Consider the following 18936-nt stretch of genomic DNA (forward strand, 5'->3'; position numbering starts at 1 on the left):
TACATGTTGATGGACACCTGCCTTGAAACTGAGAACAAGAACGAGGCGTTCCTACAGATTTCTGCATTTTCCACCGACAAGAGACAGAGACTCAAGAGTTCTACGATATCTCTACCGGTGGTCCCTGTTGGGCAGGAACTGGATGACAGCACACAAATTTATCCAGACCCAGTGGAACACCAGGTCGGATTTAAGATAAAATACACGATGGGAATTCAGTTTGCCTTGGATGGATTTATTTTTTTTCCTTGGAGAACTCAGGGTGCCAGCTTCGATTTTTTACCGTAGCGTTGCATGGCCATATAAGAAAGAGATAACGAAAGCATGAGGTTCTCTTTACTTTTAGCCTCATATTGCTTAGCAATACAGGTCCTATTTCCCCATATTGGGTCAGTGATTAAAATAAGGCTGGATTGTGTATGTATTGGTTTTTTTTCCACGTGGGCTTAAAATCTTTGGTTCTCAAGATTGCAAGAATAAGGATTTCCCCTAAGAAAAAGATTTGTTTTTTTTTAAAGGTAGCAACCAAATAGTGGAGCTGAAATCCTCCAAGCGCAACAGCTAAAGAAGACTTTATGTTACAGCGGAAGACTCTTCCAAGTTGATTCATCTTTATCAGACTTAGTTTTGAGTGACACATCTCCCCGACTCCATTGTTCTCTGATGGGGATGATCTTGGGCTTCTGGTCCTTCAAGAGCGCCGATACTGTGTCATGGGGTCCTCAGCCCAGGCAGGGTAAGACGTGGCCAGCTTCTCAGAGACGCTGTCCTCAATGGGCCACCCCCAGGTCTTGAAGAAAGGCCCCAGGTTTCTGTTGACTTCATGAGAGAAGGTTTCTGCCCACAGGTTCATCTTGTATGGATTGTCATCCGGGATGTTGCTCATGGTTTGATATTTCGCTAAAATGTGGACATAGGGGTCCCAACCAAAGGCTTCCTGCAGCTGAAGAAAAACAGGGTAACTGTATAGATCCATGATGTATACCTCAGCTATTACATTATTTTACACTTAATGATGTTATGTTGTCTAGAATCAGGGGTAGGCAACCTTGGCTCTTTTATGACTCGTGGACTTCAACTCCCAGAACTCCTGAGCCAGCCATGCTGAGGGGAAAGGGAGAGGTTTCCAAGCTGAGTCATGCTGGCTCAGGAATTCTGGGAGTTGAAGTCCACGAGTCATGAGGGGGCCATAGTTCCCTCATGCTGGCTCAGGAATTCTGGGAGTTGAAGTCCACAAGTCATAAAAGAGCCAAAGTTGACTACCCCTGCTCTAGATCAAAGGCCCCTAGTAGAAAAACAGAGAAGTTACACACCCATTCTTTTCACACCTTTAACTAATTGCACAAATTGTCCTCAACTGATAGGGTTTTCTTCCCCCTTTTGAGGATGATTTTCCCTACTAACCTTACTCATCTCAGCTACAGGAAATCTTCAACAAACGATCGCAACTGAGAACAAATTTTATTTATAGGCAGCCTTGGCTCTTTTATGACTCGTGGACTTCAACTCCCAGAATTCCTGAGCCAGCATGGGGGAACTATGGCCCCTTCATGACTCGTGGACTTCAACTCCCAGAATTCCTGAGCCAGCCAGGCTGAGGGAAAAGGGAGAGGTTTCCAAGCTGAGCCATGTTGGCTCAGGAATTCTGGGAGTTGAAGTCCACGAGTCATAAAAGAGCCAAGGTTGCTTACCCCTGGCCTAGGCTTAGGCCACTTTATGACTTGTGGACTTCAAGTCCCAGAATTCCTGAGCCAGCCACGCTGAGGGGAAAGCGATAGGTTTCCATGCTGAGCCATGCTGGCTCAGGAATTCTGGGAGTTGAAGTCCACAAGTCATGAAGGGGCCAAAGTTGACTATCCCTGCTCTAGATCAAAGGCCCCTAGTAGAAAAACAGGGGAGTTACATACCAATTCTTTTCACACCTTTAACTAATTGCACAAATTGCCCTCAACTGATAGGGTTTTCTTCCCCTTTCTGAGGATGATTTTCCCCACTAACCTTACTCATCTCAGGTACAGGAAGTCTTCAACAAACGCTTTAGGACCTTTCTTGCCACGGTTCTTAAGGGAATCACCGCAGTTACTAAGTTAGTAACATGGCTGTTAAGAAAAACTGGCTTCCCCATTCACCTTGCTTCTCCAAAGGTTACATATGAGGATCACATGACCCTGGGACACCGCAACCGCCATAAATATGAACCAGTTGCCAAGTGTCCAAATTCTGATCACGTGACCGTAGGAATGCTGCAACGGTCGTAAGCGTGAAAAGCAATCATAAGCTGCTTTTTTCAGTGCCGTTGTAACTTCAAACGGTCACTCAGGGACACTGTTGTGTAAGTCAAAGACTATCTGCATTATACCAGTGACTTCCCATTAACAGCTTTTTACCTGCAAGTAGGGTTCAAGTGCCGTGAACACTTCAAAGTCTTTCAGATTCGATCCATTTCTAATGTAAGTGTCAATCCTCTCCCTTCTTACATGAGGTTGAAGCTCTGGATGGGCTATTTCTCGGGAGATACTCAGCACATTCTCATTAACATAAACAGACCAGAGGTTGCAGGTGGCTTCCCCCGTATGGGGCCAGAAATTCCACCCGCTTTTCTGCTGATTATGACCCAGTTCATGGATTGGGCCCCAGGTTCCTTTGGCATAGAAAGCTTGTACATCTATGATCTCAGGTAGGGCCCGCACGTTACTCATGACTGGATAGCCAGCGTGCATCCAACCTAAGAAAAGAGTTGGGAGGGATACAATTAGATAGATTCCCTCTTTGTAGAGACACACAAAAAAGATTGGGTGGGCAAGCTTTAGCCCAGAACTAACTGCTTTGGCCTTTGTTCTACTTTCAAGCATCCTCTGCAAAAAAATAAATAAAAAAAATCCACTTCAAATTTCTGAAAATGGCTATCTGTTGCCTGCAGCCAGAGACCTCTGAATAATCAGTTTTCAACAAAATGATAACATAATAATAATAATAATAATAATAATAATAATAATAATAATAATAATAATAACAACAACAACAGTAATAATAATAATAATGTTGGAAGGGACCTTGGAGGTCATCTAGTCCAACCCTCTGCTCAGGCAGGAAACCCCTATACCATTTCAGACAAATGGCTGTCCAGTCTCTTCTTAAAGACTTCCAGTGTTGGAGCATTCACCGCTTCTGGAGGCAGGTTGTTCCACTGGTTAATTGTCCTCGCTGTCACGAAGTTTCTCCTTAGTTCCAGGTTGCTTCTCTCCTTGACTAGTTTCCATTCGTGGCTTCTTGTCCTGCCTTCAGGTCCTTTGGAGAATAGCTTGACTCCCTCTTCTTTGGGGCAGCCCCTGAGATATTGGAAGACTGCTACCCTGCCCCCCCCATCCTTCTCTTCATTAAACTAGACATACTCAATTATAGCAACCATTCCTTGTTTGTTTTAGCCTCCAGCCCCCTGATCATCTTTGTTGCTCTTCTCTGCACTTTTTCCAGAGTCTCAACATTTTTTTTACATCGTGGTGACCATTAAGTCTTGAGCTTCCCTTTCTGTACATATAATGTCTGGATAGATATGGAAAAGAAGCAAAATGCATTGCAACAGTTCGGTTTACAGGTTTTGACTGCCCCCTGCAGATATTTCTGCCTGCAATTTCTTTTTCTCTTTAAAACCATCTTGGAAAGAGAGAGAAGAGAGGAAGAAAGAAAAATAATAATAAGGACTGCCCTTGGACTGCTCTGTCTATCTCATCAAATATCCCCAGGGCATCCTGTGAATATGGCCGACTCTAGGGTTTGGTCAGTGATGGGATTCAGCCCACTTCGGCAGAACCGATAGCTAATTTTGTGTTGCCCAAGCCCAGAATGGACTTCCGGAAATGGCATTCACATACAGAGAACCAGTTATTCGCATATTTGAATCCCACCACTGTGTGCGGTGCTCATGTCCTCCCGTTTAGACTACTGCAATGCTCTCTACATGAGGCTGCCCTTGAGGACCACTCGGAGGCTTCAGCTGGTGCAGAATGCGGCCACGCGAGTTGTGATGGGGGCTTCCCAATACTCCCATGTAACACCTCTACTCCGCGAGCTGCATTGGCTTCCGGTTGCCCTCCGGGTGAGATTCAAGGTGCTGGTGATGACCTATAAAGCCCTAAATGGCTTGGGTCCGGGATATCTGAGGGAACACCTGCTGCCGGCATCAAGTTCCCTTCGTCCAGTGCGCTCCCACAGGGAGGGCCTTCTCAGGGTGCCGCCGGTAAAAGATTGCCGGCGGATAACACCCAGGGGGAGGGCCGTCTCTGTGGGTGCTCCTGCCCTCTGGAACCAGCTGCCCGCGGAGCTTAGGACTGCCCCCGACCTTCGTTCATTTCGCCATGACCTGAAGACCTGGCTCTTTGAGCTTTCCGGCTCAGGCTGAGAGTTTTAATTGGGGTTTTTTATATTTTTTCAGGGATTAAATTTAATCTTGTTAATTGTTTTTAATTTTTGTATCAATGTTTTAAGTACCCTGTAAACCGCCCTGAGTCCTTCGGGAAGAAGGGCGGTATACCTGCGCTCCTTCCGGCGCGATCTAAAGACTTATCTCTTCGAACAAGCTGGTCTGGCCTGATGGGATGGGGTTGGGTTTTATTACTTTTAATGTGTTTTAACCTATTGTAAGAGTTGTGGACATTTTGTTTAATCTCTTTTGATTTTTGTATTCTGTTTTTTAACATGTACTGCCCTGTTCACCGCCCTGAGTCCTTTCGGAGAAGGGCGGTATACAAATAAAATTAATAATAATAATAATAATAATAATAATAATAATAATAATAATAATAATAATAATAATAATAATAATAATAATAATAATAATAATAATAATATAAATTCAATAAAATAAATAAAATAAAATAAATCTCTGTTTCTTAGCCGAGGGAGCCAATGCGATCCAGAGATATAATGTGGCCAGCCTGGCTATATGTCAAAAGTGCATGGAGCACTGTTATCTTCCCAACAAAGTGGTACCTATTTATCTACTCACATGTGCATGCTCTCGAACTGCCAGGCGGGCAGGAACTGGGGCACGTAATGGGAGCTTACCCTGTTACCTGGTGCTCAGGTCTCAAATCCACGCTATCAGCTTTCCGGCTAACAAGCTCAGTGTTCTCAGTGAGGACACTATTCTGTGGCAAGAACCCTTAGGAATCATAGCTTATTGCAGTCTGTAACTGGAAATGCTAATGAAGCCACAATTCTCTCATGGTATTCTGTCCCAGCCTTCGTGAGCCCTTGTTTTGCTCACAAGGAGAAACCCTTCTTCCAAGAAACAGGCAGGAACCGCAAGAAAAACCCAAACCCCTTTTATTCTCACAGACCCAAGTCAAAGTCCAAGGCAAACAAACACAGTCCACAGAAACTCAATCCTCAACACGAACGGTTGACTTCGGCAACCAGAACCTCCCACACCTTCCCTTTTATAATACAGCCAAGGCGTGGCTTCCTAATGCCTTCTCCTTTGCCTTTGGAGCCACCCCATTGCACTCCTCTGTCCTGCTCACTTCTCTTGCCGGTGCTTTTGTGCATCCTGAATATTTCCCAGCTGTGCTTCATCGCTGTCCAAGTCAGGCTCCCAGCACAGCTGTGTCTCAGCCTGAGCACAAGTAGAGGGGCCAGGCTCCTCGTCCAACTGTGAGTCTCGGAGCTCCTCAGAGCCTTCCTTGGACTCTAATGTCACTCCCGGCCCCTCCTTCTCCTCCTCCTCTTATTCCTCAGACTCAGCTGCCTGATCCACTGGCTGGAGAGGAATCACAACACATGGATGTAGGTATCCCAAAAAAAAAATCCCACAGGTTCCCAAATTTTCTCAGTTCATGACGCCCTTAGTATCTCAGTACCTTTTCATGATGTTCTTGGTGTTTTACAAACTATGCTGTAGCAACCCAGGGCAATTCAGAGATCTCACAGAAGAACGCTCTTCAGGCAGAAATCAGGTGTTCAGTTCAGCCCTCCTACTCTACTGAGCCTCCACGCTATCAGCTCCCTCTACCACAAAGATCCTGCAGGAGAAGGGCAGTGTGGACAACCGTGGGATCTGGCAGGTTGTGAGCTGTGAACCATAAACCCAAAGCTTTAACTGTGTCCCTGCATAACAGATACAGTGCAATGCTGCAATGCTGATACGGCTCTCAATGAAATTGAGTTTGACACCCCTGCTCTAGAAAGAGTACAGAGAAGAGCAACAAAGATGATTAGAGGTCTGGAGACTAAAACATATAAGGAATGGCTGCGGAATTGGGTATGTCTAGTTTAATGAAGAGAAGGGTGAGGAGTGACATGATAGCAGTGTTCCAATATCTCAGGGGCTGCCACAAAGAAGAGGGAGCCAAGCTATTCTCCAAAGCACCTGAAAGCAGGACAAGAAGCAACGGATGGAAACTAGTCAAGGAGAGAAGCAACCTAGAACTAAGGAGAAATTTTCTGACAATTAGAACAATTAATCAGTGGAACAACCTGCCTCCAGAAGCTATGAACGCTCCAACACTGGAAGTTTTTAAGAAGAGACTGGACAGCCATTTGCCTGAAATGGTATAGGGTTTCCTGCCTGAGCAGGGGGTTGGACTAGATGACCTCCAAGGTCCCTTCCAACTTATTATTATTATTATTATTATTATTATTATTATTATTATTATTATTATTATTATTATTATTATTATTATTATTATTATTATACGGTGAGATATTTTACTAAATTTTAATAAGTGATCTTTATAATTCCATTTATTAAATAACAAAAATACCTCACGGTGCACTTGAGAGTTTGCTGCAGTGCGCTGAGGAACTATGTGAATTGCGGTGTTAGTACAATAATTCTATTATAACACATTTTGAACGGTAAATCCATGGACCAGTACCGGGCTGCAGCCTGCCAGCAACCGGTTCGCACAAACAAGCAAAGCCCCACTCACGGGATGCAGCCAGCACACAAAACCACACCCCCTCCGGTCCACGGAAAAACCTCTCTCCATGTAACCGGTCCCTGGTGCCCAAAAGGTTGGGGACCGCTGCTTTGGAGAATAGGTTGACCGCCCCTCTTCTTTGTGGCAACCCCTCAGATATTGAAACACTGCTATCATAGCATTAGAGCAATCGTTCTATTAAAACACATTTTGACCTGTAAATTAGGGAAGCAGACCAGTAATATTTTATGGTTTTTCTCTACCGAGTGTGATGTGAACTGGTTTATACTTGCCTGCTGATATCTGAACGTCTGCCACAATCCTCTCTGGCCTGGGAAAAATAGGAGGGATGGCTGCTAAGTGGGCGATGGCCCTCATCATCTGATCCCAGGTCTGGAGCAGGAAACCAACCCCATCATGACTACATATAGCGTCCGAGGGCAGCGTGAGGATGATATTCTCGCTTTCCAGTTCTGCCCAGGGAGCAGGATAGTGGCGGATAGTATCTTGCCAATCCTGGATGCTGGTTTCACCTAAAGAAACATTTGAAACAGAACAGCCGGGCACAATATTTTCTTAAACTAAAAATAGACGGGAGAAAGAGAAATGCTTTCCTGATCATCAGACTTTGAAGGGTGGGTTCAATGGTACATTCCAAGAAAAGGCAGAAACGTCACCCTTATTTTTACCCTTCACCTTATTTTCCACTGGTTTCCTTTAGCAAATCTCTGCTGCGCCTACTCTCCTGCGAGAAGTTATCACTGGCTCTGGATGTAGAAAAAGCCACTGTTTTAGGGTTGTGAGGAGCCACCCATTTTTTAAAACGAAATTTCCAAGGTCCCCTCCATTAATTTATTTCATTGTGCCTAATTTTTCATTGCAGAGTATTGATGGCATGAAGAAATGAAATAATAATTAAGCCTTCCAAGGCCTTGCATACGATATTCCGTAGGTATTCCCCTGGGTTTAAATATGAGCTTTTCTTGACTTCAACATAATTTCAGGAGGATGTTGACCAAAGTGAGGCTTTGGCTGTCCTTTTGCAGAACCTGCAGGCTGTACGGGTGTGGATGGGGGACAATAGGTTTCAACTGAGCCCTGGTAAGACAGAGTGGCTGGGGAGGTGGGGGGGTTTCAAGGCGCCTCCAAGATCTGTTTATTATCTTTAGTTCTGGAGAGGGTAACATTACCCCAGACAGACCAGCATGCAACCTAAGGCCATGGTGGTGAACCTATGGCACGCGTGCCACAGGTGGCACGCAGAGCCCTCTCTGTGGGCACGCGCGCCGTCACCCCAGTTCTAGGCCTTCAGCTGGGTTTTATAAAACCTTTTCACTTTAGGCCTCCACTGCTGTGCGCAAAAAAAAGGTTCAATCAATCAATCAATTTCAACGTCTAGTGGGGGGAAAAAAAGATCTCGCAAAGTTGAAATTGATTAATTTTTAGTCCCAGCCAGTCTGCCGTTACCACTGCAACCATGCCCACCCAATCTGCCATGCCCACTGAATAGGCCACACCCAACCAATGGGCTACGCCCACCCATCACCCAACAATACATAAGTGGGTTTTAGGTTGCAGTTTGGGCACTTGGTCTCTAAAAGGTTCGCCATCACTGATCCTAAGGGGTTCTCCTAGACCAGGGGTAGGCAACTTTGGCTCTTTTATGACTCATGGACTTCAACTCCCAGAATTCCTGAGCCAGCCATGCTGAGAGGAAAGGGAGAGGTTTCCAAGCTGAGCCATGCTGGCTCAGGAATTCTGGGAGTTGAAGTCCGCCAGTCATGAAGGGGCCATAGTTTCCCCCATGCTGGCTCAGGAATTCTGGGCGTTGAAGTCCACGAGTCATAAAAGAGCCAACGTTGCCTACCCCTGTCCTAGACTCAGGACTCCTGCTTAAAGAGCATGTGGCAGTTGTAGCTATGAGGGCCTTTGTGCAACTTTCTGTTGTGTGCCCGTTGCACCCTTACTGTATCTGGATCATGAGGTCCTGTGCACAGTCACTCACACCCTGGACATCTCTCAGCTGGATTACTGCAAAACACTCTGCATGGGGCTACTTCTCAAGAGCATTTGGAAGCTATGGCTGGTGTACAATGTGCCAGTGTGCACAGTACTGGGGCCCTTAGAGTGGTGCATAAAACATTGCTGTTGCGGGAGCTGCATCGGTTACAGTTTGCTTCCAGGTCACATTCCGGACGGTGGTTACTACATTTAAAGCCCTATAGGGCATGTGTCCAGGCTATCTGAAGAGCTGTCTTGCCCCAAAGAGACTAGCCTATCCACCCGCTCCAGCAGATGGGGCCTGCGTTCGATGCTGTCAGCCAAGGAACACTGGCTGGTGCAGTCAAGGAGAAGAACCTTTTCTTGTTTGGGCCATAACTTTCTAGAACATTCTGCCATGGTAAGTAAGAAATGCTCGCGCACTTCTGTCCTTTCAGAAGGCTTTGAAAACCTGGTTGTCTGACGGGATAAGACAAAGATCTCATCCCCGTGCCACACGTCTCCTTGGTTCTATTTTTATACAGTCATATACAGTCATCTTTTCATTGTTTGTAAACCACCCAAAGCCATCTTACAGGTAAGAGGGGCAGCATATAAATGGAATGGATAATAAGCAAAATAAATATTGAAATGGAACCTACTGTGGTGCAGTTTACTTCTTGTAAATACCTATTTGCGTAATATTTCTCTGAAATACCAAGAGGTATCCATTTTTTAGATTGACTATATGCTCTGCAGCCAAAGATGGAGAAGCTCTATACAGTCAGTAAAAACAAGACCAGGAGCTGACTGTGGCTCAGACCATGAGCTTCTCCTTGCAAAGTTTAGGCTTAAACTGAAGAAAGTAGGGAAAAGCACTAGGCCACTCAGGTATGAATTAAATCATATCCCTGTTGAATATACAGTAGAGGTGACAAATAGATTTAAGGAATTAGATCTGATAGACAGAGTGCCTGAAGAACTATGGACAGAGGTTCGCGACATTGTACAAGAGGTAGCAACCAAAACCATCCCAAAGAAAAAGAAATGCAAGAAAGCAAAATGGCTGTCTGAGGAAGCTTTGCAAATAGCTGAGGAAAGGAGGGAAGCGAAAGGCAAGGGAGAAAAAGAAAGATACGCCCAATTGAATGCAGAATTCCAGAGAATAGCTAGAAGAGATAAGAATGCCTTCTTAAATGAACAGTGCAAAGAAATAGAAGAAAACAATAGAATAGGGAGGACCAGAGATCTTTTCAAGAAAATTGGAGAGATGAAGGGAACGTTTAATGCAAAAATGGGCATGATAAAGGACCAAAATGGCAGGGACCTAACAGAGGCAGAAGAGATTAAGAAGAGGTGGCAAAATTACACAGAAGAACTATACAAGAATGAGCTTAACGTCCCTGATAATCACAATGAGGTGGTCACTGACCTCGAGCCAGACATCCTAGAATGTGAAGTGAAGTGGGCCTTAGAAAAACTGAGCAACAACAAAGCTAGTGGAAGTGACAGTATTCCAGCTGAGCTATTCAAAATCTTAAAAGACAATGCAGTAAAAGTGCTACACTCAATTTGCCAGCAAATTTGGAAAACTCAACAGTGGCCACAGGATTGGAAAAGATCAGTTTACATTCCAATTCCAAAGAAAGGCAGTGCCAAAGAATGTTCAAACTATCGCACCATTGCACTCATTTCTCATGCTAGTAAAGTCATGCTTAAAATCCTACAAGCTAGACTTCAGCAGTATGTGGATCGAGAACTACCAGAAGTACAGGCAGGATTTCGAAGAGGCAGAGGAACTAGAGATCAAATTGCCAACATACGCTGGATCATGGAGAAAGCTAGGGAGTTCCAGAAAAACATCTACTTCTGCTTCATTGACTATGCTAAAGCCTTTGATTGTGTGGATCACAACAAACTGTGGCAAGTTCTTAAAGAGATGGGAGTACCAGACCATCTTATTTGTCTCTTGAGAAACCTATATGCGGGTCAAGAAGCAACAGTGAGAACTGGACACGGAACCACTGATTGGTTCAAAATTGGGAAAGGAGTCCGGCAAGGCTGTATACTGTCGCCCTGCCTATTTAACTTATATGCAGAGCACATCATGAGAAAGGCAGGGCTAGATGAATCAAAAGTTGGAATTAAGATTGCTGGAAGAAATATCAACAACCTAAGATACGCAGATGATACCACTCTAATGGCAGAAAGTGAAGAAGAACTAAAGAGCCTCTTGTTGCAGGTGAAGAAGGAGAGTGCAAAACTTGGGTTGAAACTTAACATTAAGAAAACCAAGATCATGGCATCTGGCCCTCTCAATTCCTGGCAAATAGATGGGGAAGAAATGGAGGTAGTGACAGATTTTATTTTCCTGGGCTCCAAGATCACTGCAGACGGGGACTGTAGCCAAGAAATTAAAAGACGCTTGCTCCTGGGGAGGAAAGCCATGGCAAATCTAGACAGCACACTAAAAAGCAGAGACATCACCCTGTCAACAAAAGTGCGTATAGTCAAGGCTATGGTCTTTCCAGTTGCAATGTATGGCAGTGAAAGTTGGACCATAAGAAAGGCTGAGCGCCAAAGAATTGAGGCCTTTGAACTGTGGTGCTGGAGAAGACTCCTGCGAGTCCCTTGGACTGCAAGGCGATCAAACCGGTCAGTCCTAGAGGAGATCAATCCTGACTGCTCTTTAGAAGGCCAGATTCTGAAGCTAAAACTCAAGTACTTTGGCCACCTAATGAGAAGGAAGGACTCACTGGAGAAGAGCCTAATGCTGGGAAAGATCGAGGGCAATAGAAGAAGGGGACGACAGAGAATGAGGTGGCTGGATGGAGTCACTGAAGCAGTAGGCGCGAGCTTAAATGGACTCCAGAAGATGGTAGAGGACAGGAAGGCCTGGAGGAATGTTGTCCATAGGGTCGCGATGGGTCGGACACGACTTCGCAGCTAACAACAACAAAATCCATTTTTTCTGCTGGGTTTCTAAACGGAGGGGGACTCTTGACAGTTGGCTGGCTGCAACGTCTTTCGGGGCCAGATCAGTTCAGAGCCAGCCAGCAAAGCAGAAAAGTTTTGAACTTCATAAACTGAGGAAGGAGTTTTGTTACCGTGCTTGAAATAAGGCGCCTGGGTGGCCCCTTCGATGGTGACAGAGAAGTAGCCCAATGAAGAGTTCTCTGGCACAATGATGTACAGGAGGCCTCCCCACAAGCTGGAGATCTCCATCTTTGCAGTCTTCACCGGAAACCGCCTTGTCACCACTGGAGGACGCTTCCATTTCTTGTGATTAACTAAACTATCAGTGTGGCACCCGATCTGCACCTGCGGAAAACCACCTCCATTGAAATGAACAAGTCACTGTGAAGGTAACATTAAATGATGTGGCGTGCGTGTTGAGCATTTAAACAATGGATACATGTGTGTGTGTGTGTGTGTGTGTGTGTGTGTATTTGAATTTCCTTTTGCTGACAGACTTGTGTGTGTGTGTGTGTGTGTGTGTGTATTTTGAAATATATTTCAAAAGAAAAGAATTGAGCACCAGGATAGAAAAATAAACAAAGTCTAATTACTTCGCTGCCCTCATCGCATCTGCAGATAATCACCCGGCCGCCTTGTTTCGGGTTACTCACTCCCTCCTTCATCAGGAGGAGAGGGAGGACCCCTTGCAGGGGCAGGCTGAGGAGTTTAGTCGTCATTTTGCAGATAAAATTGCTCAGATTCGGGCCGGCTTGGACTCTGACTGGAGAGAGTCTGACGAGGAGGAATCGAGTGATCTTGAGAGTGTTATCTGGACTGAGTTCGATCCTATAACCCCTGATGATGTGGACAGGATCATGAGGAGACTGAGTTCTTCCACCTGTTTATTGGACCCGTGCCCCTCCTGGCTGGTTTATGCAGCCCGGGAGGAGACACGAGGCTGGTTCCAGGCAGTAATAACTGCTTCTTTGAGGGAGGGTGTTTTCCCTGCCGCCTTGAAAGAGGCCCCTCCTCAAGAAGCCTGCCCTGGACCCGGCGATTTTGAATAACTATCGTCCTGTCTCCAACCTTCGCTTTTTGGCGAAGGTTGTTGAGAGTGTGGTGGCGGAAACAGACTATCTCAACCCGTACCAATAGGGTTTCAGGCCCGGGCATAGCACAGAGATGGCATTGGTCGTGCTGGTGAATGATCTTTGGCGGGCTTGGGACAGGGGTTGTTCCTCTGTCCTAGTCCTATTAGATTTCTCAGCGGCTTTTGATACCATCGACCATGGTATCCTACAACTCAGGGGGTTGGGAGTGGGGGGAACTGTTTTACAGTGGTTCTCCTGCTACCTCCTGGGCCGCTCGCAGTCGGTGTTGACGGGAGGACAGAGGTCCGCCCCGAGATCTCTCGTTTGTGGAGTCCCCCAGGGGTCGGTCCTCTCTCCCCTCCTGTTCAACATCTACATGAAGCCGCTGGGTGAGCTCATTCGTGGTTTGGGGGTGGGGTATCACCAGTACGCTGATGATACCCAACTTTTTCTTTCCACCCCGAACCAACCCAGTGATGCCCTCGCCGTGATGTCCCGTTGCCTGGAGGCGGTCTGGGGTTGGATGGGGAGAAACAGACTTCGTCTCAGTCCTGCCAAGACTGAGTGGCTGTGCATACCGGCATCTCTGACTGACCAGCTTTTTCCATCATTAACAATAGGGGATGAGGTGTTACCCCCTGTTGATAGGGCTCGCAACTTGGGCGTCCTCCTGGATTCATGGCTCAGTTTTGAAGATCATAGAGGAGCCGTGACCAGGGGGGCTTTTGCCCAGATTCGCCTGGTGCGCCAGTTGCAGCCCTATCTGGACCGAGATGCCCTATGCACAGTCACTCATGCGCTCGTGACCTCCCGGTTAGACTACTGCAATGCCCTCTACATGGGGCTGCCCTTGAGGACCACTCGGAGGCTTCAACTGGTGCAGAATTCAGCCATGCGAGTTGTGATGGGAGCTTCCCAATACTACCATGTAACACCTCTTCTCCGCGAGCTGCATTGGCTTCCGGTTGCCCTCTGGGTGAGATTCAAGGTGCTGGTAATGACCTATAAAGCCCTAAATGGCTTGGGTCCGGACTATCTAAAGCAGGGGTGTCAAACTCAATTTCATTGAGGGCCGCATCAGCATTGCAGTTGCCCTCAGGGGGCCAGGTGGGTATGGCCAGGGTGGGCGTGGCCTACTGGGTGGGCGTGGCTAGAGTGCGTATGGCCTACTGGGTGGGCGTGGCCAGCTCTACATCATTCCCATCATGGGTGCCTATGGGGGCCTGGGCAGGAGTGGGACAGATCTGGGGGTCTCTGGCAGAAGGAGGGTCTCTGGGCCAGGGCCAAGGCAGTGGGGGCCATTCCCTCACTGTTTCCAGGATGGCTTCACGGGCTGCATGAAACCACTTCATGGGCCGGATCCGGCCCCCGGGCCTTGTGTTTGACATGTCTGATCTAAAGGAACACCTGCTGCCGGCATCATCTTCCCATTGTCCTGTGCGCTCCCACAGGGAGGGCCTCCTCAGGGTACCGCCGGTTAATGAATGCCAGCGGGTTACTCCCAGGGGAAGGGCGTTCTCTGTGGGTGCGCCTGCCCTATGCAACCAACTACCCACGGAACGTAGGACTGCCCCCGACCTTCGCTCATTTCGCCAGGACCTGAAAACTTGGCTCTTCGATCTGTTTGGTCCAGACTGTGGGGTTGTTAATTTAATTGGGTTTTAGATTTACTTTTGGGGCTTGAATTTAATTTAATTATTTTAATTGATTTTAATTTTTGTATTTTTGTATTTCATGGTTTTAACTGCCCTGTAAACCGCCCTGAGTCCTACGGGAATAGGGCGGTATACAAATTCACACCGGTGACAGCTCATATATTTGTGTAAATTGCTAACAATCTCCCTTAATTCTTTGTTAGCAATAAAAAATAAAGGGAACACTTAAACAACATAATGTACTGTATGTAATAGTAGGATGTCATATATATAGATATAGATATAGATATAGATATAGATATAGATATAGATATAGATATAGATATAGATATAGATATAGATATACATATAGATATACATATACATATACATATACATATACATATACATATACATATACATATACATATACATATACATATATATATATATATACACACACACACACACACAAACACACACACATTGTGTTGGAGAAATCTCAGCCTATGATTATATTTGTCTCTTACATCCTGAAAGGCAAACTATTATCCTGTAATTGCACAAACAATTGGAGGGAGTAGAAATCTGAACGCAGGCTTGTCTGGTCCAGATCTTTCACCCCACCCATCCTATTCCGTCCTGATTTCCTTTTCCTGCACTTTCCCTTTTCTCTGAGATGCAACCAAATCTCAGCATTCATTTGTCATCGTGCCATCTTTCTTTTATCTTTGTTTATTTATTCAACTTATATGTAGCCCTTCTCACCCGGATGTGACGTTATGTGGCTTACGATCATGAAAAAAGAAACAGTTAAAACATCATGGCTAAATAGTAACATTCAATTAGCTTAAAATGGACAAAGATGGGGAGGAAGTCAGCAAGACACATGGGGGGAAGGAGGTGTGGGGGGGGGGTCTTATCTTAATGTGTTAAGGAGGACTTGAAGAATCTAAACCATATATCATGATGTTTAATTAAGAACTAAAATTACCTGCAATTCTGCATTGAGGCTGGAGTGGGGGAATAATAAAGTGACCGTTGTGGCCGGGGGAGCATACATGCCAGTGCTTCTCCAAGCTTCATTTCCTAAAAGCAAAGTATAATATCTTTCAGGTCATATACATATACATAAATGAAAAAGAATGTCTTGCATGCATAGGTCATTTCCTTGAAAGAAGAAGCACTAAATTCAAAATTAAGAACATTTCCTACCTGTGTTGCTTCCATTTACTTGAATGTTTTGAGGAGGTGCTGTAGGATAAGAGCTTGGATCGTATGGCTTCAAACTGGGTACTAAGCCTTGAAACTCTGGTAGGACGTTGTAGAGCACAGAAGCTATTTGCAGCAAGATGGCTTGGTCTGAATTGGCTTGGATTGGGTTATGTACACTGACCTCAGGAATCCCTTTAACCTGAACCAACTCTAGAGCCTCATCATGAATTGAAGAGAAAGGACGGGAGTTCGTAGCTGGGATCTCGAGGAATATCTCAATGTCTTGCACCAACCTCTGGAGCCACAAGGAATATGGTGGTTGTAAAATCTGCTCGTTTTGAATATGTTTCTTGAACTGCAAGAATGCTTGCCGGAAATGATAAGTGGAAGCCACTTGGCTGGCCTCTCCAGCAGGGCAGCTGTCTTCAGGGATTTCAAAATATTGGTCAATAATCCCAATCCCAAACTTATTCAGGATCTTATTTCCTGGATATTCTGCAATAGCACTGGAGTTAGCATTCACGGAAGCCCAATACCAAGATTGACCCCCAATTAGGAGCCCTCCTCCTTCAGAGACAAATTCGTGGATGCTTTCCATCTCTTCGGCATTGTAGGCTGTACAACAGTATATGCCTAGGCCTTCCTTAAAGTTGGTTAGCTCGCAGGGAATCATTGCTTGGTTTAACATGGAGTAAAGTTCCTGTAAGTTGTCTCCAATGCCCACCTTTCTTCCCTTTCCAGCAGAAAGCCAACTGATGGCATTGAGGAGGAAAGATTTCATTGATGATATGCTGAGGAAGCCTTCATGAGAGGCAACTACGATGCGTCCTCGACCGTAGTATGCAGCTGCCAGGAACGATTGGTAGGTATCACTTATGCCAACTGGAAATGCCAAGGCTCCATGGATAAGCAAGGGAGATGGAGTCATTTCATTCTGGAGGTCATCGCCCTTTACATTGAATCTCTCCACTCCTTTCAGAAGAGTTACTAAATCCTTTTGAATATCTATTCCATGTCTTTTAAAAACAAACCAGAAAAATGAAGTTATATTTTCCATGGGTACGATAGTCTTCAGACTAGAATCCTAACATTGGAAGAGTGGCTTGACTACACATGAGCTGTAATATCAAGTATCAGTTCTGCAGAGTGGAGAAGGAGGAGGAGGAGAAGATGAAAGAGGAGAAGGAGGGGAGAAGGAGAAGGAGAAAGGTGTTAGTTTGCTGCTAAATGGATACTGCATAAGTAAAGCATTGACGACTGAATGGACGCTTATTCAAATTCTTGTGTTGAACTTCCCCAAATTTCTTATTATATTTTTTTTTGTAAGGTATAACCCTAAAAACCTCTGTTTCCCCAAATTGAAGGCAAAGCTTGCTGACAGAATTTCCCTGGAAGAGTTGGATGGAGGCCTCATGGATCTTCCATAAAACCAAAATAATCTGCCTTCTTAAGAAGCTATCTACTGTTCTATTGGTGCTGTTTCATTTGTAGAGTGAGTTTGTCATTTCTGATAGGGAAGAAATATAAATTTTCTTTTTAACTCTGAATACATTTTATTCAGGCGAATTTAAAGAATTTGTAAGAAGAATTCCCAAATAAATGCATCACTCGTGGGTTTTTTTTTTGTCAGATAATTGAGGAAACCAATGATAGCCCTAACCCTAATCACTGTTATATATCAGATTAATAACCATAGAAAAGCGGTGGAGTAATACTTACTCAGTGATGAGGGGAATCCTGGGAATTTTTGCAGGCACAGAGAAAACACCATTTTCTCCCACGTTGGCAGTGAAATACACTCCAGCCACACCGGTCACCAGGTTTCCAGGAAACCGAACCAGGACTGCCTCCTTCCCATGTTCATATGACCAGTGCCAAGCTTGGCCACCAATGAGCAGACCCCCACCTCTCTTCACGAACTGCACAAGGTCATCCGCCTGCACATCATCGTAGGCATCTCTGCAGAAGACCCCAGGAGAGTCCCCGAGTGTTGCATCTGGTTGAACTTTAATACCGCTACTGAGGAGCAGTTCGGAGAGGGCATCCAGGCTTCTGTGGACTCCTATGGGTGCTGTTGAAGATGACTTGAGCCAGTCCAGAGCATTTTTAACGAATGGCAAGAACTGAGGAAGCTGTAACATGTTTTCATGCGCGGTCACCACCATCTGGCCTTTCCCATATTGGGATGCAGCAATGAGAACCTGCCCATTCGAACTCACAAGCACTGGGAAGGCTCGATCTCCAGTGAGCAAAAGTTCACAAGGATTGAAATCTCCCGTGACATCGATGGAACGAATGCCTTTGGCTAACAAATCGTAAGGACTTTGGGAATCCATGAGGAAGTTGTGCTGCCGGATCTGAAAGAGAAAGTTTCGATTTCCCTCTGTGTATTTTATGTTGCATACAATGCTGCAAGAGGAAACAGGAAACAGGCAAAGATTCACAAAACCATTCAGATAGCTATGTGGTGTTGGGTGAAGGGCTGTAAATTGTTCTTGCAGTTTTGTTGGGCGTTATTGTACTGCTGTGTCATTTTCTATGCTACTGGCTGTGCTCAGCTTCCAACGGAGAATTTTTTTTTCCTCATTTGCATGGATGTTACCTTAGAGTCCCTTGTAATGGTTTTTGAGAAGTCAGCGGTGATCAGTGTTTGCAAAAGGCAAATGTTTCTATCTCCCCAAAACACAAAAGGACAAAGGGCCAGATAACTACAAAATAGTCACTGATGCCAAAAAAGAAAAAAATTCTGGAAAAAGATTATTACCAGGCGGTTTGTGAGCATTTAGGAAAGAAAGCAATGCTCTGCGGTTTTACTTAAACACGAATGATTTAGCTTACCTTTTCAGAGGTTCTTGCAACTTACTAGGTGGGAGCCCTCCTAGTGCCTCCTTGTAAAGGGAGACTAAGCATTCCTGAGAGCGTTTATTTATAGACGGTTGGAAGAGAAATTGTGGGTGGGTGGACAGCTCCTTTTATTAATTGGAGCAAATCCACAAGAGTGTTTCAAAGTGCAAAGGAGGAGCCCAACGTGCAGATTTCCACAGAACTGTTTTGCAATCCCAAAACAGGAAGAAGAAAAAAATGGCTTAGATCCTTAAGGAAAATTTCCATCACTACTTTGATTTTACTCTATTGATT

General features: G+C 45.3%; 1 protein-coding gene across 1 annotated transcript; it reads right to left on the minus strand.

The window, feature by feature from the left end:
* Positions 1–265: 265 nt before the first annotated feature.
* On the minus strand, positions 266–18682 carry LOC308669795 (TRPM8 channel-associated factor homolog). Its single transcript, XM_081330672.1, has 8 exons — positions 18637–18682; positions 17518–18155; positions 15799–16814; positions 15578–15672; positions 12008–12221; positions 7214–7453; positions 2388–2725; positions 266–943 (listed from the first exon to the last, which is right to left on the minus strand). Exons 2-8 carry the CDS (start codon positions 18132–18134, stop codon positions 692–694), a joined length of 2772 nt encoding a protein of 923 aa, XP_081186798.1. The 5' UTR covers positions 18135–18155; positions 18637–18682; the 3' UTR covers positions 266–691.
* Between the last annotated feature and the right edge of the window lie 254 nt (positions 18683–18936).

Source organism: Vipera berus (genome assembly GCF_964194415.1).
Source record: "Vipera berus genome assembly, chromosome: 6".
Lineage (NCBI taxonomy): Eukaryota > Metazoa > Chordata > Lepidosauria > Squamata > Viperidae > Vipera > Vipera berus.

Excerpts from the sequence above, each read along its gene's own strand:
- LOC308669795 (XM_081330672.1), bottom strand. The coding sequence starts at position 18,134 with ATGGATTCCCAAAGTCCTTACGATTTGTTAGCCAAAGGCATTCGTTCC. Across the intron at positions 15,673-15,798 it reads AGTAAATGGAAGCAACACAG|GAAATGAAGCTTGGAGAAGC; the intron begins GTAGGAAATGTT and ends CTTTGCTTTTAG. Across the intron at positions 944-2,387 it reads CACTTGAACCCTACTTGCAG|CTGCAGGAAGCCTTTGGTTG; the intron begins GTAAAAAGCTGT and ends GTTTTTCTTCAG.